Source organism: Ctenopharyngodon idella, chromosome 20, assembly GCF_019924925.1.
Source record: "Ctenopharyngodon idella isolate HZGC_01 chromosome 20, HZGC01, whole genome shotgun sequence".
Taxonomy (NCBI): Eukaryota; Metazoa; Chordata; class Actinopteri; order Cypriniformes; family Xenocyprididae; genus Ctenopharyngodon; species Ctenopharyngodon idella.
This window is the reverse complement of record NC_067239.1, coordinates 24,524,614-24,547,871: the sequence shown is the minus strand read 5'-3', so window position 1 is coordinate 24,547,871 and position 23,258 is coordinate 24,524,614. Positions and strand designations below refer to the sequence as shown.

At 39.6% G+C, this 23,258-nt stretch overlaps 1 protein-coding gene across 6 annotated transcripts in view; it reads left to right on the top strand.

Moving 5' to 3' along the window:
- The window catches only part of hivep2a (HIVEP zinc finger 2a), an 82,392-nt gene extending 63,360 nt beyond the window's left edge, over positions 1-19,032 (top strand). For all 6 annotated transcript variants that reach the window (XM_051876534.1, XM_051876536.1, XM_051876532.1 and 3 more), the window contains 6 exons: positions 7,920-13,069; positions 13,451-13,602; positions 14,145-14,320; positions 14,549-14,650; positions 14,921-15,822; positions 16,577-19,032. In XM_051876534.1, coding sequence (XP_051732494.1) covers positions 8,195-13,069; positions 13,451-13,602; positions 14,145-14,320; positions 14,549-14,650; positions 14,921-15,822; positions 16,577-17,341 — 6,972 coding nt within the window. In that variant the 5' untranslated portion in view covers positions 7,920-8,194 and the 3' untranslated portion in view covers positions 17,342-19,032. The remainder of the gene's footprint in view (positions 1-7,919; positions 13,070-13,450; positions 13,603-14,144; positions 14,321-14,548; positions 14,651-14,920; positions 15,823-16,576) is intronic.
- The last annotated feature ends 4,226 nt before the right edge of the window (positions 19,033-23,258 follow it).

Sequence of the window (23,258 nt, the reverse complement as noted above, 5' to 3'; positions counted from 1 at the left end):
GTGTTTAAGCCAAGGCTAAATGGAAACATGTACATTAAAACAGATACAGCTGTGGAGTTTGAAAAACCCCTAGGATTGTTGGCGCTTTGCTAAGCAATCTAAGCAATGGCACCTACAGGAAGATTTAGTGTCAAATCACACATTCCCTCCCACAGTCCGCAAGGCGGGCATGTTTTTAAACACCGCCTCCAGGAATGTGTCATAAATCCATCTAATGACCTATACATGGTGCTGATGATCTTTACTCCATTTACTTCCATGTCGTTTTCCTGCATTGCACCAGTCCACAAATATGCAGCTCTTGTTTTGGGAGCGGGTTATTCACAGAGAATGTTTTCATCTGTGCCGTTTTCAATTATCGAGCTATCCTGTAATTACGTTGCTTTGCCCCATATTGGTGTGCCTCAGAGTCCCGGGCCAGACCTCTATCCCAGACCGGGGTACATTTTTCCTTCCAGGACCCCCCTTTCTCTACTGGACGGTCTGGTCACTAATTTGATTGGTAACAGTATCTCGTGCTTGGGCTTTCAGAGTGGCAGTTAAATTAGACATGACCTCATGTTGAAAGGGATTTATTCTGTCCTTAATAGCTGTTGTGTTTTCTATCAGCAGGCACTGCCTTTTGACCCGACACCCACAGCAGAACTTCGATTGTGGTATTGTTCCAATGTAGACCTCTTCGGTGACAGAGAAAGAAGATAGAAAGAACCGCTGTTTCAATGTGATAGGTTTATTCAGGGCTTCCCATCAGATCACTTCAAGTAGTTGTTGGCTTGTAGCAAATAGATATCAGTAGCTTTTTCAATATTAGGACATAAATGGCGGACATAATAACTGGGCACTTTCTTAACTGCTGTTACTGTTCATCAAGATAAATCGCAACATTTCCCAAACTGAGACAGTGCTAATGTCTTATTTAATGACTGATGTCAAGGCCCAGTCAAATTTTAGCACATAGCAATTTGTTGAGAGAGCAGCCGTCTGGACAGATGATGTTATTTAAATAATCACCATTGATATGATTATAATGACAAGCTAATGGATAATGTGTCCTTTCCGCTGCCGTATCTCAAAACTAATCAGAGCGAGCGAGCGTTTTCTCCCTCTTCTTTATGCCGTGATATTGTCCTTATGAAAGAATTGCCCATCATTTCTATGAATGTGAGTCTGTTGATGCTTGATTTTTCCGGTACATTCACTCTTTCACTCTCGCTGAGTTGCTGGCATCACAGCTGCTAGATAATTACGCATTCGACCAAATGTCTTGAAGGGTTGTATGCACCTCGTTTCCGGCTGCGCACGGATCACAGCAGCACTGCCATCCCTCTCGGCCCACACAGGCAGAGAATTAGATGGGCTGGGTTGTGTAACTGAAGCCCCTTTCATAACGCAATTCATCAGCACCATAACCCTGCATGGTATTCATGCCTTCTCCACCCACACAGGAACAGTCACCCACTCTCCTCACCCCGTCTCGAGATGGCTGTAGATGCTTCCCACGCATGCTTTCTCTCTCCAGTGCACACATAAATGTTCAGGCTCTCCAGTACAGAGTTTTAAAAATACTTCCCCTTTGCTTTAATGGCTTTTTCCTCTCCTCCATATAGCTTTCAAAGACTGGTTTATCTGTCTGAACTAGGGTTGTCGTGATATACCTGAATGTTTTTCTATTTTTACCCAAATTAGGGTGATGTGAGCATTATGGAACGCTAAACTCTCACACGTAAGATCGGTTTCATTCATACTCGACGCTGGAGGGCGCAATCGCGCAGAAAGTCCACAAGTGAAATTCATAGGAGAAATGAAACTTAGGACGTTCCAGGAAATCCCTAATATGGACAAAGACATCCAGATATTGCACACTGTAGCTGAATAAAATGCAGATATAGACATTTTGACTAGGGCTGTGAATCTTTGGGTAGACAGTGAATCGATTCGATTCACGATTCATAGGTGTTCGATTCGATTCAAGAACGATTTTTGCAAATTCAGAACGATTCGATTCGAGACGATTCACATTCAAATTCGATGCGATTCGATTAATTCGATTCAACTCTCCATTTTAATATGCATTCATAGGGTTATTGAAATGCTTCCCTCAATGTGTCTTAGTCAGGGTGAGAATTACACAGCAACCTTTTGTCCATTGTTAATGTTTGTTCATGTTAGTTCTTAATGATGTTTCCTTCGCACATTCAGTTTAACGACATTAAGTTAAATTTCATTTATTCATTGGAAGTGAGCATATGCATTTAGACACTTACATTATGTGTTTGCTCCGTCTGTGCAATAAATGCGCGCCCTTGAATAAGCAGGGTTTTAACGTTACTTAAACTGCTCAGGTAATGTCAACGGTATGACCCATTTCCGTAAAACTTGAGTATTTTATCTTATAGAAAATAACGGTGACGTTTTCACGCAATAAAAGCGTTTTATTTCAACAGTAGTGACCACCCAATGACCTGGCAGCTTTATCAATGGCTTGAGCATTGTGACTCAGGACTATTGTTATTATACTAGAGAGCTGTCATCTGCTCATGTGAATAGCAGTGGCCGTCCTGAGGAGAGCTCAAACATGGGCTTCTCAAAATGTGTCAATGAGAGCTACGGACGGAGAGCGAGAGCAATCCAGTGAAAGGCAGTAAAGAGTGCAGCGCGTATCTGTAAAGGAGAGCTGTGAGGGTGCGAATGACAGCGCACAATGTCTCCATCAATTCGCGCATGTAGAAATTTAATATTTATATATTTTAAAGCACTGAATCGCTATAGAATCGTAGTTAATCCGATTCTTAACATTTTACATTGATTATTGACCGAAATTAACGAAAACAAAAAAAATGTTTCAAGATCGATGCATATGCATCGTCAGGATTTATAATCGATGCATCGAGAAAATGAGTGAATCGTTACACCCCTAATTTTGACTGATTAAACATGAAGAGGATTAACACACCATTGCGACAGTATATGGTTTATCTGTGTTCTTCAAGACATCTTGGGTATTTTCATAAGGATAATGTATATTTGCAATGTCTTTATCACTGTATAGAATACCATAAAATAATATAATTTCTGCCTCATTTTGTGATAAGAAAGAGTTTACAGAGGGAAGTTATTTCAAACTGGTTGCCATTAAGTGTAATAGTTCCTTTTGTATGCAATGGTGTGATTCTTCTTCTTCAAAAAAAACAAAAACAAAAAAAAAAACGACCTGCAAGTACATCGGCCTTTTTATGAAATCCTATCAATCCTTTTATTTCCTACTTTCAGAAGGCATTGTTTCCTACTTTCAGAAGGCATTGTAGCTATTGTTGAGTAGTGAGTTATGGAAGTCCTGTGCCCTTGGAATGTGATTGTGATATTGCCGATGTGTAGAACTCCCCTATGCTGACCATCTGGACATGATTTTAGCAGGCCTGTGTCTCTGCGCTGGCCTCTCACCCGGCTGCATGTGGAGTTGGATGAGTCGCCTGCCCAAGATTCAACTTTGGAGTCTTAATGAGGAGTCAGTATGACACTCCAGGGGGCTGACTCACACACATTTTGGGTGATACATCCTCTGGTCCTGCTAACACAGACCAAAATCACACCGTAAAAGTTGCTGGATGAGCAAAAGGTGAATCTTGCGGAGAGCTGAGATAAACTGCAAAGACAAAAGTTCTGTGCGAGTGAAGGAAAAGGTAATGTGAGGATAGCATTAGTGGGCCATAATTCAGGATTGTCTCAGAAATTTCCTTTATGTGAGCAAACGGACGGTGGGTTTTTTTCAGTTATAGGAAGTTAAATAAAAGAACAGCTATTGAGATCCTTCCAGCATGCAGTCGAGGTTGCTTGAATAATTGCTTTGAAAAGACATGTGCCAGTTCCTTTAAAACAGAAGACTTTATTGTGGTGTCTTTACTTCAATCTATTTTCATACTCATTCTTATCTGCTCTGTGCCAGATGATAAAGCTCAGTTGGAGTAGTAAAAGTTGCCTCCATCACTAATGAGTTGGGATAGCTGGAACAAGGGCCGTGGAAAAATCAACTTAGCAACCTCTCCTCCTCTGCAAGAGTAGTGGTATTCGTGCGCACTTGAAATTCCCTTATGGCAGTAAAGTTCCTCTTGAGACAACCAAGCAAGGTGTAAGCAAAATTTAGAGTATGACAACAAGACAAATACAAATAAGTTTAAGGGAATTACCACAATTGTTTTAGCGGTAGGAGTTTGTCACTATAACCTCTATAACCACTGAATTGAAACAATTAGCAGCTTGTTGAATTATTCAGTGTCTGTCCTACAAGGAACAAAAAATTGTCCCACTTTGGACTCAGGGCAATGAGATCTGGCTTGTCTACCTCCCCAGCATCATGGCTGTGATGTCATGGGGGAGTAGACAAAAGGTGGAACCCAATCTCTGGAACATACCGCTCGGTGTCCAGGTGCACCTCAGTGAACTACATGATCTAGTAACACTGTCTGCCTCCAAAGAGTCCATTAGCTTAAGTATGTAAACTACAGTCACATACATATCTCCTAATTCTTTATCGAGTCATTTGAACTACTGAATTTGCAGTTCTTTGTACTTAAACCAGCATATCACACCATAAGGGCTTTGGACTGCAAAACCATCCCTTTAAAAGGTGGGGAGCGGTAAATGGACAAGCTTGACTGAATTACTCTAGTTGTTTATTGCTATAACCCTGTAACTTTGGCAGGAGCTAAACCACTAGGCAGCTGATAATCACAATGCCTGTTAAAGAGCATGACTCAGAATATTTTAAGAACATACTTTGGCAAAATACTTTTTTTTTTTTTTTTTTTTTTTTTAGGTCTGCTTTTATTTTATTCTTTATTTAGTTGTTCATTTATATATTTATTTGTTTGCAGTCTTGCAGTGTCCTGTGGTGAACTTCTGGGAGATTAGGCATTTCCACTGCATAATGGCTTTAAATGTGATGGCACTTAAAAAAGACAGGGAGTCTCCCTTCAAGTGAAAAGGATATCCAAATGGCTTAGAATGTGACATAATACCTCTCCAAATCCTTTTAGGACTGCTGCACCATGCAGCACTCCTTGACAAACAGACTTTGAGAAGACTGATGTTAATCCTCTCACTGGAATCTGACAGCAGAACTGTAAAATGCATAATCCTTGCATTAGATTAGGCGGTGTATTTTTATTCATGAGCAAGTGTCTTCATAAAAGTTTTTATGTTCTTTATTATACTGGTATTGTGCATCCAGTGTGGAGGCCTTGCTGTGGCCCCAGGCTACGAACCTCCTACACTTTGTGTGTTAAAATGGGGCAGGAAGATGAGTGGGACAGCAGACAGCAGCGTACTGATCTCAGCCATGCAAGGATCACAATAATCTTTGGGCATAAACAAGTTTCATAACCATTTAAAAACATGGGGTGGTTGAAAAAAATGTTTTGAGCTACGTGTGTAGAACAGGACTTACTGTAGATTCACAGGGTACCAGTAGAAGAGAGCACAGGGACTTCATGTCATAACCTCTGTTGGTTTATGTAATATGACTTAGTCATGCTATTCCAAATTCTGATGGATTTGCTGTGAATGGAGGCACTGCTCTTATCCTCTTCACAGTATGTGTCCCACACATGTGCTCTCAAATTGTAAGCACATCCATTTGCCTCTAAAAATATGATTCAATGTATTTTTAACATGCCTTTAAAACATAGATTATGCAATTCATTCAGTAGATATCTCGCCACCCAAAAATCCATCATGTCACGAAAGTCAGGAAAAAAAGTGGGGAAAAGCATGAGTAATAGGGGTGGACGGTATGAAAGTATGTATCACGGCGACGATATAGCCGTGATAGCCATGTCTATCAATAGAGGTTTTTCTGTATTGTTTATATTGGTAAATATCCATGCAGCGCAGTACTACTTAAATTTATTGACACTTCAGAGTGATTAAGAAACATGCATGAATGAGAAAATAAAGTGCTTGATGTTAAAAAGAGTTAAGTGCAATAAGCAGCAAAATAGAACTCAATGCGGTACTCATACTGTCTTGACATGCACCCGAAGACCAAAAAAAAAAAGAAAAAAAAAAGTGCCTGTCAGTCATGGCTGAAGGCACCGATATACGTCAAAAGAAGTTCTTTTTCGTTCTTCGTTTAGGGGTAAAACGAAGTTCGAAATACGTGAGCAGCGATATACTGTAATCGAACATCTGACGCCGCCCACACTGCTGAGATCGATGGTTAGATGAATATGTAAAAATGTGTTGCACGCTTTCCTCTCAGTAACAAAATAAACACAAAAACGGCATTTTTTATAGAAAGCATAAGAAAAGCATCTGATCATAATAACATGGGTATGTTAGCACCAGCTCTGCAAATTAGCACTCCAGTATGACACTCTCAAGTCATGTCACGTTTATTTATATGGCATTTTATTCAATAGATTGCTTAAAAGCAAGCAGCTTTACAGTATTAAACATGAAAAACAGTGTCAGTGCCTCATTTCATCAGAAGCACAACTTCATTTTGTACTATAAAGCGGCTATCCAGTGTGTTCATGTTTTCACCCGCGGAGCTCTTACCTCAACAAACTCTACAGACGAAATGAACAGTTCCACGTGAAAGAAGGCGGAGCCTCAGCGCACACCTCCTATTACGTTATCGTCACAGACCAATAGTAGTATGAAGGTGTTTTGCAGCTGGAGCAAACTTTTCCTGAGAGTTCGCTTTGGCAAGCCGTTTCGAACTCCCAAAACGAACTCCGTTTTGGCCTGATTTTGTTCGAAATGACGTCACATCAGTTCGTTCTTCGATTTTGTTTGAAGTATATCGGGGCCTTTATTGTACTTGAATTACAATACTTGTACTTATAGGAGTGTCAGCAGTATCTGTAGTTTCTGTGTCATTATTCTAAAAGCCTCACTAATATACATAATTTGGCAGAAATTTTGTTGTGCATGTTGCTGTAGGAAACAATGCCTGACAAGCCTGCTATACAATTAAAATCACTGCTTTAGTGCAACAGTAACTGAGGAGTTCAACTCATGGTTTGTCTTGGTTTGTGAACACATACTTTCCTGTGTCAGGCATGGAAGAATTATGAAAACAAAATGAACCAAAAGTTAATGTTTCAAGTGCTATAAATACCAGTGGTTTTTCTGCCCTGCTATTTTTAGTGCTCACATCGCCTTCCAGACACCAGCGTCACACAGTTTCCTCACTCGTTCTCAGGCAGCACTGTCTGTTGCAATCAGAACGAGCCTGAGTTTAAGATATACATCACACAGAGAGCGTGTTTAACATATCTTCCCTTCACAAACACATTCATGTTCTATTTATTGCTTTGAGTACTGTAAAGTTGCACAAAAAGTTGTCCAAAGTTGTACTGTACCTTGATGCTGTATTTTTAATATTAAGTGTTCACAGTGTTAATGTTTTCAAAAGCTTAGAAAAACCCAAAACTCTTAAGGAAGAAAATGCTTAGAGTTTGCCCTTTAAACACCCACCCACACTACTTCGAATGTCATTTGCATTCCTTGGGCTATTTTTATATGTTTGTGTCACTTTAGGAAATGAGTGGGCAAGGTTGTTAATGATGACTCATGAGCAGAGGGAGGTGGTAGCTCCTCTGCATCAGTTCATTGAAAACTCTTGACACACTTGCTAGACGAGAAGTACACATCTGTGCAGCTGCCTACATAACAAACTGAAATAAAACAAGAAAGCAAGCTGTATTTGAAGTATGATGAGCAAGAGTCACATGATCAACTACCATACTGTTTTGTTTAGACAGCTGAGTATGATTTTTCCCCAGCTTTTTTAGATATCAACTTTCCAAATCTTAAGGTAGTAGTGTTGAATATGTAGTATTTTCTGTAATACATTTAGAATCTTTGTCTAAAAAGCAATGTTCAAACTTTGGTTTTATTTTTTCTCTCTCTTATAGATACTGAAACATCAGAGGTCTTTAAACAGAGGAGGAACAACCTTGGATGAAACAAAAAGTGAATGGACTGCTGAAATGAGTGATGGAAAGATACTGGCCTGATTGTCACCGAGGGACATAATTTACATTTTTAAAGTGGAGCGACACTTGAACTATGGAAGTGGAAGGACCTTTTATTTAGGAGTCACTTAAGTAACTCATCTGGCATGACAGCGTACATGAATGAAATTTAGCAAACATCCATCTTAAGAAACCCCATTGAAGTACTAATAAAAATGGAGCCACATGAACCTGCTGTTGGCCAAAAATGCACCAAGGAGCAACGGGAAAAGAACCTCTTACAAAGAAAATGGGTCTCTGAGCCTTCAGCTGTAACAAAAAGAAGTACCTTCGCAGATCCAGATGTTAAAAGACACTCACATCGTGAGCAAAGTCTTACAAGTGGGACAAGCCTTGCAAGCTCAACTCAAAAGTTTAGCTCTGGAAAGCTGATGTCATCTGCAGTGACACACTCATCACAAGAAAGTCAGTTTCAACAGGTTTTCCCTCGGCCTTACTCCTACCAATTGCCACATTCATACCCGCAAGAGCCTTTCCTTGGCGGTACAAAGCCACAACCTGGGTTAGAGGCCCATGCCTGGCCTTTCTCTGGTCCACTGCAATCTCTGCCACCAGATGATATGTTTCCTGTTCACTCCCGCTCTCATGGAGTATTTCCCCGTCAGAAGTCTCCAGCTGGTTTTGGCCAGTTTTCCCAATCTGGACCCGAGCAGCCAGATGAAAGTCATAAGAAGGAACAAAAACCCAAGAAGCCAGGAAAGTACATATGTCACTACTGTGGCAGGGCATGTGCTAAACCCAGTGTGCTCAAAAAACACATCCGGTCCCACACAGGGGAGCGTCCTTATCCCTGTGTTCCATGTGGTTTCTCATTCAAAACCAAGAGCAATTTGTATAAACATAGAAAATCTCATGCTCATGCTATCAAAGCAGGACTTGTTCCATTCTCTGAGCTAGCAACTCGAACAGACACTGATCAAGCATCTTCAGTTGGGGAAGCAGAGGCACACTCTGACGGTGAACAAAGCACAGACACTGATGAGGAAACTGCAGAAGGGGCAATGTTCCCTGAAAAACGTAGCCCACAGATATCATTCGAGTCTGACAAGAGCCAAATGGAAAGGGGACCAGCATATGCAGATCCAGCAGAGGAACTGTCCGTGGCATCTATGAAAGTGCCTATCTTAATTGTTCCAAAACAAGGGGTTCCATCACCTGCCACAGAGTGTCCCCAGTTTACAGACATTAAAGGTTCAGTTATTGGTGGACAGATGGGCAGAGGAGATGAGTCTCATACAGTTAAACAGAAACTTGCCTTAAGACTCACTGAGAAAAAGGACCAGGATTCAGAGCAGTCGCAAAATCTCTTAAGCCCCCACAGCAAAGGTAGCACTGATTCTGGTTATTTTTCCCGCTCAGAGAGCGCTGAACAGCAGATCAGTCCACCCAACACCAATGTAAAGACATATGAAGAGATAATGTTTGGAAGAACTTGGTACCACAGAACCAACTCCAGATCTAGACAATCAGTCACAGTTGGGATGGTAGCTATTGCTAGTCAAGACACTAATATCAACAATTCTAGTGCCATGCAGGAGTTGGCCATGGGAAAGATATCAGAGGGTCATGTATTTTATCAAAGTGATTGTGCAGAATCTCAATTAATTGCTGGATGTGACCCAAAGCATTATCATGCTGGCTCTTGCCAAACTAACACAGGTCTTCTTGAAGCACCCTCTGATTCAGGGCCACTTATTAGAAGCAACTCAATGCCAACACCTTCCCCTACCAACCTCAATGTCCCACCAAGTCTAAGAGGGAGTCACTCATTTGATGAGATGATGACCCAAGATGACGTCTTTTACACAGGAGCCGTGGGTCTAAAGAGGTTAAGGAGACAGGGTGCCTTTGAACACTCTGCCCAAGAAGGGCATGGAGAGTCAGAGAACTACGGGAAGATCACAGGTCCGAACTCTTTGAAAATGGGAGAGAGGGGGTCTTTGATGCCAGAATTTAAAGGCTCTGGCTCAGAGATGGCTTGCCCAGAAGTACGCACAGCATACACTTCATATGGTACAAAGGTGGGAATGACAGAGTTCACCACAAGAAAACGGCGCATGAAAAAGAGTGTTGGTGAAGAGGAAGATTGCCTTGGACAAGATGATGGCAGTCGGAGTGGCTCTACTGAAATCACAGGGGACTATGACCTAAGACAAGGAAGTCAAGATTCTGCCAAGGCTGCTCCTGCTAGTAAGGGATCCATGTTTAGAGCACACAGTCCATCAGACAGTTTTGACAGAGGCTCATGTATGACACCAGAGGATGTGGTACTTGTTCAAGATTCAGACACAAAGACTGCTGGTAATGTAATATCTGTCATTCAACATACTAATTCGCTGAGCAGGCCAAACTCATTTGAGAAGACTGAATCAATTGAACATCCATTTTATCAGCCAGATAAGCATGCTGGACATCTTTCTGAGCAATCAGACACAGAAAACATTGATGATGTGCAGAGCCCTGATTCTCATCATAGATCAGAAAGCATGGAACATCAGCAGCAGGGTGACAATGAGCATGGATCTTTCTCTTCTAACCCACTGTATCATATGCCACACAAACTTGTACGACAACCCAATATTCAAGTGCCTGAAATAAGAGTTACAGAAGAGCCTGACAAACCAGAAAAAGAACCTGAAGTACCAGTGAAAGAACCAGAGAAACATGTTGAGGAATTTCAGTGGCCACAAAGGAGTGAAACATTGTCCCAGCTTCCTGCAGAGAAGCTACCCCCAAAGAAGAAACGTCTGCGTCTTGCAGATATGGAGCACTCTTCTGGGGAGTCAAGCTTTGAGTCCACTTGTACTAGCCTTTCAAGAAGCCCTAGTCAAGAAAGTAACTTATCTCATAGCTCAAGTTTTTCAATGTCATTTGACAGAGAGGAAAGCATCAAATCTGTGTCCCCAACTAAACAAGAAGACTTTGCTAAGCAGTCTGAGTTCTTAACTGTTCCAGGCAGTGGCCATTCTCTGTCTATACCAGGCCATCATCAAAGAGAGATGCGACGCTCCTCATCAGAGCAGGCACCCTGTGCTTTGCTCACTGAAGTACCAGAAATACGTAGTAAGTCATTTGATTATGGAAGTCTTTCAACCGGTTCAAGACAAGGGGAAGTATATGCAAGTGCTTCAGCTATGAAGGAGCGTAGACGTGGTTACCTGGTTAGACAGGCATCTCTCAGTGTCTATCCTGAAGTAGTGGTTCAAGAGCCAATCTCAGAGTTGAATATCAAACAAGAGCATTCTGACCATGTTTCTCAAGCTGCTTTAATTGGTACATCCTATTGTGTAACTAGTGACATGGCAAGACCCAGAAGAGCAACACAGTCAGTTCTAGGATCGCATCACTTGCTGCAACAAAGCATCAGTGAGGACAGCCAATCTGAGGATCATTTCCAGAATGCTCCTCGTTTGCCTGCACAGCTTTCATCAGATAGTGAGCATTCAGTGCATGAGCACATGACCCAGGATATAATTCAGCACTCTTCACTTCAGAGCAACATGGCAACCTCACCCTTCTTGCCATTTCAGCCAATGCTCTGGCATCCTGAATCAACACAAAGAAACAAGCAACACCTGGCTTTCCAGACACATCAGTTACAGAAACTACATATCAAACAGCCAAATCTACAGCCCATTCTACAGAAACAATACCAACCTCCACATCAAATTCAAGTGCAAACAGACTCAAAAACCGATGGGGCAAGTCACAACTATCCCTATCCCTCAAGAGCCTCCCCACAGCAGCTTGGGGTCTTGTCATCTAAAGTGCTGACTACAAGCTTCTTACAACAAGTTCAGCCTATCTTTGCTACTCAAAATGTAGGTTCACAACCCTCACTCCCTGGAATGCTGGTCCCAGTCAGGATCCAGACAAATGTGCCATCTTATGGGAGTGTTATGTATACAAGTGTTTCACAGGTCTTTGTCACTCATGCTCAGAGCACAAATTCTATCAGAGTTATATGCACAGACAATGTGTCGACTGCTTCACTAACAGGCACTGGATCAAAGCACCAAGTAGGCATCAATTTATCCAAAATATTAGGACATTCTGAAGGGTCCTTAAATTTTCCAATATGGAAAGTTCCTGAATATTTACCTGGGAGCCTTAATACAGGAATTCCTTTGTCTCTGACGTCAGGAACTATCTCTACTACAGATGCTTCCTCTAGTATCGGGGGGAGCAAGAGAATGTTGTCGCCAGCTAGCAGTCTTGAGCTTTTTATTGAAACCAAACAACAGAAACGGGTCAAGGAAGAGAAGATGTATGGACAGATAGTGAAAGAGCTTAGTGCAGTTGAGCTGAGCAATTCCAGTGCACCGAAAGATGATAAGTCCCCCAAATCTGAATTTTCAAAGAGAGATGACTCCATAGATGAACAAGAGAGGATGTCCTCATCTCCACCCTCTGATTTCTTGTCGTCTAAATTACTTGGGTACCCATCTGCACCTCATTTACCTGATGTGCCTCCAAAAGACAACTTCATTCCACCCTTGCAAATTATTACAAATGTGGCTAGCAGAGCAGATTCCCCAGAAGAGCTTGATGTAGATGAGTCTACCCCAGAGGCAAGCTCAAGTCCACAATCAGTAATCTCCTCAAGTGATACTCAAGAAGAATCCAAGCAGAACATGGGTAACAAGTTCCCAGTAAACATGCTGGTGCAGCTAGCTGCCAATCAGGGTGGTGGAGGAGTTGCTGGTAGCACTCTCCTACTCACTGATCTTGCAGATGTCCATCAGTTCTTTCAATTCCCAAGTCTTCGCACACCAACTAGTGTCAGCTGGTGCTTCTTAAATTATACCAAGCCAAATTACGCACATACAACTCCCCTAACCTCTGTGTATGGTTCTTGGTGCGTCAGCTCTTACAACCCCAACCCACTCAACCTCAGCACCAAGGCCACTCTGGCACTTCTTCGGTCCAAACAGAGGAAGAACACAGAGATGTATACAATGGCTGCTATGCATCAACCTGGCACTGGAAAACTTGTTTCATCCCTCCGGTGGAAACAGAAGTTTGAGCAGGTAGTCCTGACTTTCCTAAAATATACAAGAACAGTTTTTTTTAAGTAATTTAAATTTAATTGAAAAGAAAAATATTATACACGTTTATTATACACATAACAATAAACATTTCATTCTATTGATTTTTGTGAATAAATACCCATTCTAGAACATGGAGATTTTAATAGTAATTTCTATAGACAGATAATACAGATATATATTGTGAAAAAATGAAACACCAAAAAATCGAAACACAAAAGTTGCCGGTTGCTCATTTTTCAATTTCTCAAATAATTATTAAAAATTAATTACAAAAAAATGGACAGACCAACTTGTTGCTTATGTTTTATGCTTATAGTTTTAGGGTTCATTATTCAAACTGTTTTCTGTTTACATTTCCAGTTGAAGCCTGAGCTTATACAGTTTGATGTTGGGAAGTTTGGGAAGAAAATGAAGGGAATTAGCTCAAGAGACAGGGGAAAAGAGGACCATGGAGAAAAAGAAGCTTCTTCAAAGCAGGCTGAACCCACTCGCATCAAAATCTTTGAAGGAGGGTATGTGAAGATGTATGGTTATTTTTTAACATCTAACTGAGTGTTCTTTATAGAACATGAGACTCCCCCTTTTCTAAAACCCAATTAAAGTTTAATACTGCTGGGAAACAAATATTAGGAGCTGAGGAATCCAACATCTATCAGCGTACAAATTCATTTAATGGTGCCTAAATCGGTTAAAACTGAAGCAGCTGAAATGTGAATGATATATTGTTGTTTTGTGTTTTTGTATCATAATATAGATTACACATGTACTGTAAATGCATGTGCCTTCGATATATATTTAAAATGAAACTTGTGCTTTTAAAATATTTGGTGCTCCATATAATATTATCCTGTGCAGGAACAAAAACTTAAATCGATACAGCTGTGAAAATGTTTTAGTTATAAAACATATAAAAACATATAAAAGAATCATTCCTTTCAAAATATATAACATGAGCTTTTTGATGTATGTGATTTAATTCCCCATCAGCAGTATTCACCAATATATTTGATACCTTCCAATAATGTTAATAACCCTTTCCTTGTTTTTATTTCAGGTACAAATCCAACGAAGACTATGTTTATGTGCGTGGCCGAGGCCGGGGAAAGTACATCTGTGAGGAGTGCGGGATCCGCTGCAAAAAGCCAAGCATGCTGAAGAAACATATTCGCACACACACAGATGTCAGGCCATATGTCTGCAAGTTTTGCAACTTTGCTTTTAAAACAAAAGGTGGGTTTTCTCATTCATTTCCAATAACAACACACAAGCAAATACACACATAACGTCTTATAGTTTGAATAAAACCATGATTCGTATAAGTTTTAAATAAATAAATAAAAAAAATAAAAAAAAACATTTGTCTGTACCACACTGAACAACAGAAGATCTCTGTACTACTTTATTAGAATAAATTGAGGGTTAGAAATAATTCAAACACATTTTAAAATCTGTTTTCAGGAAACCTTACGAAACACATGAAGTCAAAAGCTCACATGAAAAAGTGCTTAGAGCTTGGAGTGTCAGTGACATCTGTGGATGAGGCTGAGGCAGAAGAACCAGGTATGGTTTTATTGAGAGGACCCAACATTGCAATATATTTGAAGCTGAAAGTTGTACCAGTACAGGAATATTAGCCTAATTAAAAACAGTAAAATTAAAAAGAACATTTTTGAGCACAAGAGGCAAAGAAACCCAGTAACCTTTCTAGGCCAAGGTTTATGCAGTTTTGTTCAAAGGAATAAATGAAACACTTTGATTTCACCACACCTCAAACAATGCTGACCTGTGAAAGTCAGTTGTGAAAATGTGCCATTGTTCATGTTTTCCCAGACACCACTGAGGAGGTTCAAAGAGCATCAGAGAAGATGTCAGAGATAATGGCAGAGCACCAATTTTCTGACGCTGATGACTCGGAGGGTGCTGAAGAGGATGGTGATGAAGTTGATGAAGACGAAGATGAGGATGACGAGTATGATGGTGATTCAACACCGAAAACACGGTCTCGAAGCACAAGCCCACAGCCATGTGCCATCCCCTCACACTCCATCACTGTCGCTGCTTCACAGGAATCCACCCCGGAGTCTCTGGCCTCTGTCTCCAAACAGCCTCTTTTCACTTATTTTACTAGTCTGCCCAGTATTCAGATCACCCAACTCATGGCACCCAGTGAGAAAGCTGGAGAGGCCCAGATGGCTGAATACCAGAAGCTCCTTCAAGGGGCTCTGGGTGAAGATCACAAAAACAGACTGGATGTGCCTAGCTCTATGGATGAAGACCTGGAACACAGCTCATCCTCCTTTGACTTCTGCTCCCGTCTGTCTTCACCTGGCTGTGATTCCTCCCCTCTTCGAGAAAGCTCACCTTCCTCTAGGCGGTATCTGTCCCCTCGAAGGGACCTCTCCCCACGTGGCCGTTTGTCACCAAGGCGTGAAGCATCTCCCCTTAGGCATATCTCCCCCAGGCGGGATGTTTATAGAAGGGATTTGTCACCAAGGAGGGACCTTTCTCCTAGAGGACATCTCTCTCCCATCTCCCAGACAGGACGGCCGACATCCCCAGGAAGGGATCTCTCGGGTAGACTTTCTCCCAGAAGCCGCAGGGGCATGATCAGACCTGTGTCCCCCAGGAGGGCTCTCCATTATCAAAGTAGCCCATGGGCGCTCAGCCCCAGTCCACATGCAGAGATGATATCATTAAGCCAAAAGACCAAGGGCCATGCAGAATTGGAGATGGTAAGTTATTATACATGCCTCATAAACAGTTAAAACACTATAGCTCCAGTCATTACGGAACTGTTTTTCACATTTCATTTGTTTTAGAAAATTAATATAGCTGTAAACAGTGCACTAGCTAGGCAACCATATCCAGTCCATCTCAAAATTACACCGTGCACATGGTTGCATACTTTGATGAGTTAAAATCATTGCTGTTCAAAATGAGGACTAATAATAAGTATATGATTCTGAATGAAATATAGAATGCTGAAGTATACAATTGCAAGACAAGTGTGGACAAATAAATTGCAGTGATAGCCAGTTATGTCTCTAACAGACTAACAAATGGCTATCATACAACAGAATGGAGCATTTCTATTTATACTGTGTACTAGTTAAGAACCCTCTGGAGAAAATGGGAACCTGCAGTGCCTATACAGTGTATGCAGTATAGTAATTCATTTCAGCTCTACCTGGCTTGTTCCCACGAAGCTAGGGGGATAATAAGACAAATGAGCAAGGTCTATTATGTAAGCTTGGCCCTTTTTACTGGCAACTGTTGTTTTTGTTCTTTGTTGGTCTTGTTAAATTTTCCAAACTTTCGAAGAGGTCCAGTTTAAATAACTGTGAAACAGGCCCCAGATAAGCAGAATAAGTATTTCAAGAATTCTTTGCTAATCTTATCATCCAACGTGAATTTGAACACTGCTTTTTTTGTCCTGGAATTTTGACAATTTGCAATGTAAATGAACCATGTGTTCTAACTGTTTAGGACCAGCGAAAGACATCTCATCGTCAAGGGGATGCGCGCAACACAGATGCCTCTAGCGTCCACCAGGGATTATTTAGCCACCTTCCCCTGCACTCCCAGCAACAGATCCGCACTCCGTTCTCCATGATACCCATTGGCGGCATCCAGATGGTCCATTCTGTGCCCGCTTCTGTCACAGGTCATGGCCACCCTACACGCCTCCCCCTGCAGAAGAGCACCTCGGAGGAGTCCAGCACCAGTGAGGTGTCCTACCACCTTTCTGAGGGCAGAGGGCCCTCCAGCAGAGGCCCAGAAGACTCGCCTCAACCCCATGAAAAATCCATGTCCCCCAATGCTCCATCACCTTCCTCACAAAAGTCACGAGAGGACAGCACCGACGTGTCCGACAAGGAAAGCAAGCAAGAAGAGTGCATCCAAACGTGCACTAAGGCAATTGCGTCGCTGTGCATCGCCTCTGAGGAAACCCCCGAAAAATCGTCAGTTCCTGTCGATCCTTACCATCAGCACACATTATCTCACTCACCCGCAGCTCAGCAAGACTGTGCGGCGAGAGCGCAGCACTATTGCAGCTCAGAGATCAGTCACCCCCTACACTCCAGAGCAGAGAGCAGTATGTCTGCCACATCAAAGACTCCCGCAGCAAGCCATCCCACTCTCTACAACACAGAGACGGCAGAGCGAGCGCCTGGCCAACAGGGCCGTGGAGAGAGGCCAGCGACCATAAAGAAAGGCAAAGATTCAAAAGACGCTATTAACAACAGGTGAACAAGGTCGAAGGGAGAGTGGTAAATTATGCTAACACATTTTATATTTACAAATGTACATCCATGCACACACACAAAATCAGTCTTGAAAAGTGAACTGATTCCGTGGGTTCAATGTACATGTATAGCATGCCTTTTATAACATGGTTTGCTATCTCAACTATAATTACTTTCTTATTTAAAGTTTCAAAGAATAGACATATATATATATATATATATATATGTTAACTTATACATATATGAGCCTGACCAAAATTGCTTATGGACTTTGTCTGGTACTTTTAAAAAATGTACAGATGTGTGTGCCTTTTCTTTACTTTTTGCTTATATTCTTATAAGCATTAAACAGGAAGACATGTAAATATATATCGAGTTTTGTGTACCCCGCTTTGTAATAAATGCAATTTACCGTCTTTTTGGACACTTTCGGTCTGAATGATGTGAAGTATCAATACATGTAAGGTTGCACTAAAACATATTTTTATATGTGTGAAATTAAATGGCTTTTGTGTACAGCAGCGATTCTATAATACTATTTATTGTATCTTGTTTCATAAATTGTACATTTTTCTTAATGTTGTGGATGCCTTTTCTATGTAAAGCATGGGTTTTGCTATACCATAATTAGAGCAAAAATTATGTACATGTAATATGGCTTTATATATTAGAAGTATGTGTGCATATACTTCTCAGTAAACGCGCTTTATTTAGAATTCTATATAATTTAAGTAAATGTTTATATACCTAGTATACAGAAAAAAAAAAACAAATATATCTGCACATGTTTTAGATTGACACCCACATACAGTATGGTAGTTGGTTCTAAGTGCTTGTACCCTTCTCTTTCCTATTGGCTGGTAGGCTACACTAGTTGTGATTTCACCGTTCACATTTTAAATGTAGAACTGTTAAGCATTAAGCAAGTGAATCAACTTTCGCACTTCTGCATTTCCTCCACCACTTACTGAGGTAGATGTGAAAGGTATTTTGATCTTCTGTGAATTATGTTGCTTGAAGTACTTGACTTGTTGATGATTAGTATGGGGAACATTCCAACAGATGTAAATATTGGATGCCTACGGTTCTGTACGCTCATAGCCATACATATTCATACATTGAAGGAGTTCGTCATGGGCCATGTCATCAGTCCTCAAACACTTTTATAACTATACATACAAAAACTCCAATACTGAGAACTCCTAAAATGCACCTTATGTTTCCTAAACCTTCCTAAAGAATCCCAAATTATATCACTTTTAGAACTGGGATTGGAAATAGGTTTTTTTTTTTTTTTTTTTTTTTTTTTTTACATGTTTTGAGTTTAAGCAACCTAACTGAACTGGAGAATGAAGCCAGTGCACTCTTGTGTGTATATCTGTATTTTGTATTGTGTGTATATGATCTATGTAATTGACTCCTTTGACATTTTTGTCAGTAGTCCCTGCTATCCACTTAACTGTATTAACATGTCTTTAAAACCTAAGGTATCAAAAGCACAAATCATTGTATTGAAACAAACAAAAAAGAATAAAAGACAAACATAATTATAAAAATAATAAAAAAAAAATAAAAAGGGTATCTTTGTGATTTTCAGTGGAAAAACTATGTACAATATCGGTTTTGACGAATCACAGCACAGGTGAAAAAAATACAGATTGCTGTTTTCAAATAAATACAACTATGGCAACTTTGCATGTCCGTGATGTCTTAATGTTTTTCAAAAATGCAAATGCTCAAATTCTCTTTCAACTTTTGTACAAAAGAGAGGTGAAGAAAGCAAAGACAAAACAACAAATCTGAACGGGATCAGCCACATGATCAGATTGACGTCAGTACACAAAGATATCTAGCACTGCTAATTTTAGTAGTCTGACTGTACATGAAAACTGTAACGCCAAAACGTTAATACATGTTGACACAAGTAGGTTGATGAGACATCTTTTGTGCATTTACCAATTAGATCAACCTATCAATCTTTATCTAATAGTCTTCAGTCTTTCAAATTATTTTTAATCTCAACAGCAAGAAAAGTAGTTGCAAACTTATAGTAATCATTGATGTGATCATTTGCGTTCTCTGAAAAAAATGCATTTTTTTTTGAAAGACCAAGTTTTAAAGGACTACTGACCTTGAACCTTATATTTTCAACCTATTTAAACTTAAAACTTTTGCTCCCCAAAATTTCACCACATCTACAGTATTGGAACTGACGAAAATATCTACAAATTTTGCACATTTAACATAGTTACAGGAGCTGAACATATTCCTGAGACTCTCCGATTGGAAATATGTTGACCTTGTACCACCACGTCATCCAAAAGCTGATAAAGTGCACAGATTATTGGGAAAAATCCATTGTATTGTTTGTCACATTACTTTTGAAATAATATGGTGTTCCTTTGTTTACTATTCTTGATTATTGCCAAAATAAGACATAATCCATTTATCATTAACTATATGGCGTCATCATGTGACACATCTATTACTGTTTAACTGAACAAAGGGAATTGTGCTTCTTGAACAATGAGGAAATCTTGAATGTTTAAGAAATGTGACATGGTTTCCCTCCCTTTTCTACATAATGAACCATTTCACACGCCTCCCTCTATAGAATGATTGCGCAATATAGCCTTATGCAGCTGAATCATTTTATTGGGCAAGAAGAAACTTGATTGCTGTCATAAAATTGCGTGTATCAGAATTCTACACAAGCACACAAATACCAAAAGTCTCAAAAAATAGCGGCAACCTTGTTTAAACTGATGGTGATTAGAATGAACTGGAACACACAAGCTACAATAAATGTTTGTGATCTATTTAACCAGACTGACATATTTTCCTCTGCTGTTTTATGTCTAAACAGCTTCTGTACAGACTGTGGAGAAAATAATTGATAATTAGAACGTTAGGCCTGTACATAGGTTGGGGGACCAACCAAAAGTGCTGCCCCCTTCCATGGGAACATATGTTTGGAACGGTTAACATTTTTCCATTTTTTTTTTTTTTTTACTACGGCAGCCTCTTGCCAAGAAGAGAAGAAAACCACAGCCCACATTTTCCATGTGTAGTCAATGTTCCTACACAGCTTTATTCAAGGGCGACAACAGTGCCTGTCCTGCTGGAGGTGACCGGATGTCATCTCTGACAAACTCTGAGAATAGGATCATGTCTGGAGATCAGTCTATAGAAATTTACTGAGAGGCCTCAAGCTAAATTTAGTGTAATTTCAAACTTCTCACATTTGGCAGTATGTCATAGGCACATGCTGCAGTGTTACAGTGTGTGTGTGTGTAAACTGTATGCGTCCTGGTCTTTTCTTTAAGACATACTGCCATCTGTTGGTTTAGGATTTAACTGTTTTTTTAACACTATACTGTACACGAGCAGTAATACAGCGCAGAGCACGCACGTGACTTGCAATATTTAAAAAATGCAATCCTAACATCAATAAAATGTTTGTCAGATCTACTGATCTTTGAAATATGCAATAACGGGAAGCAAACAGTATTTAATGACGGTTACCATGACAAGCCTTTTCTTATCTGCACCACACTGTAGAGCAGGATGTTGATACAAATCTCCCAATTCATGTAGAATTTGATTTTTCTTTTAAGAAAGTAATAGTCAGCAAGGACACATTAATTTGATCAAAAGTGACAAAGAAATTTGTTACGTTTATTTCAAATAAATTCTGTTCTTTTCAACTTTCTATTTATCAAAGAAAAAAAGTATTTTTTTTTTGTTTCCACAAAAATGTTAAGCAGCACAACATTGATAATAAGAAATCAGCATATTAGAATGATCTCTAAAGCATCATGTGACACTTAAGATTGGAGTATTCATGCTGAAATTTCAGCTTTGATCACAGGAATAAAATACATTTTAAAATGTATTCAAATGCAAAATGGTTACTTTAAATTTCTGTATTTTTGATCAATAAATACAACCAAGCGAGTTTTTTTTTTTTTTTTTTTTTAAAGTAACATTTAAAAATCTTACCAACCCCAAAGTTTTGAACTGTAATTCTTTCTTAAACAAGTGCTGTAAATTACACAGGGAATCTTCTAACTTGGTACAGTACAAAATATAATTTTAAAATGATAAATTTAAAAATAATAATATACATTTAAAAAATAACAACAGGGTCAAAAATATGCAATTCAATTGCTTTTCAATTATTGCTATTTTTACCCTAAATTACAGATCAACTAATCAGTGTTTTTGTTTTGTTTTTTTTTAAATCAGACTACTATGGAAGCCTGTTTCCGCCGCTAAATAAAAAAATAAAAACAATAACTTTTTATCTCGCAATTCTGACTTTTTGTCTCACAATAAAGTTGGAATAATAAAGTCACAATTCTGAGAAATAAACTCACAATTGCGTGATATAAAGTCAGAATTGTGAGATATAAACTCGCAATTGCGTGATATAAAGTCAATTCTGAGATATAAACTCACAATTGCATGATATAAAGTCAATTCTGAGATATAAACTCGCAATTGCATGATATAAAGTCAATTCTGAGATATAAACTCGCAATTGCGTGATATAAAGTCAATTCTGAGATATATACTCGCAATTGCGAGAAAAAAAGCAAGAATTGCAAGAAAAAAGATTCACAATTGCGAGTTTATATCTCACAATTGTGAGAAAAAAAAGTCAGAATTGTGAGAAAAAAAGTCAGAATTCTGAAATAAAATGTCACAATTACTGTTTTTATTTTTTTATTTAGTGGCTTCTATAGACTACACATGAAAATCTCAGAAAATCAACATTTGTACCCAGCTCCACTATACTGGCCTGAATTATAAATCAAGATAGTCTATGAAATGATCAAGTGCACTCGGGCAACTTATGTCAATAGTATGGTGAATTCAGGTTGATTGGGACACTTTCTTCCATTGAGATGACATGGAAAAAGTGTCCCAATCAACCTGAATTCACCCTATGTTTGCTATCAGTGCTCATTAAGGCACACAGATAAGACATATGTAAGCATATGTAAGGGAGTGGATTGTTAGGTGATGTGGTTCACTATGCTGACCTTGTTTGTCTGGGCCTGTCTGTATACTGAGAGGGACAGACATATATGGCTTGGAGGGAACTTCTGAGCCATAATAAGAACCAGATGTAAAGGAGACAGCGACGGTCTCAAAGTCAGACTTATAGCACTGTTTACGGCCTGTTCCCTCCAGCGTTCTCTTGTGCTGAAGGGCTTCTGTAAAACTTTCCAAATCAATTTACAGGCAATAATTTTCCCCCTCTTATCATGGAAGAATACTTGCTCAGAGATTTTCTTGCTGTGCTAACTAATTGCTTCTGTGCTGACATGTATCATGTGTTTTATGTCATGACAGTAAGCTGATGGAATGTTACTGTCACATAGTGCAAGAGTCACTATATAAGTCAATGAATTTCTGTACAGTCAGCTATTAACCATGGCAGATGTTAAAGCATCTGCAGGGTGGGGTAAAAGACAACTTTATTGGAACATTTCCATTGCACAAATGGTCTTTATAGTGGGAAAGGGTTCTTTATTATTGAAATATTGTTCACACTAAGAAAAAAATGGTTCTTTTAAGATCTGTTAACAGAAACGTTCCCTAAATTGTTCTTCTATTGCATCCCTACACCCCTTTTGGAACCTTTATTTTTAAGAGTGCACAACAAATGCTACAATGCTTGTGCACTATAAATACAATCCTAAAGGCTCAACGTTCTGCTGGTCGAATTGCCTATCCAACATTTTACATTTAAATTTTTATTTTTTAGCAATGGACTTCTATATTTTTAGATTTTTTTTTCATTCATATGCAAACATTTTTTTTTTCTTTTCCAAAGAAAATTACATCACGCTGTGATGCCAAATGATACAGCTGTTAATGTAGGGGTTAACCGTATTGTAGTTGATCCGTGA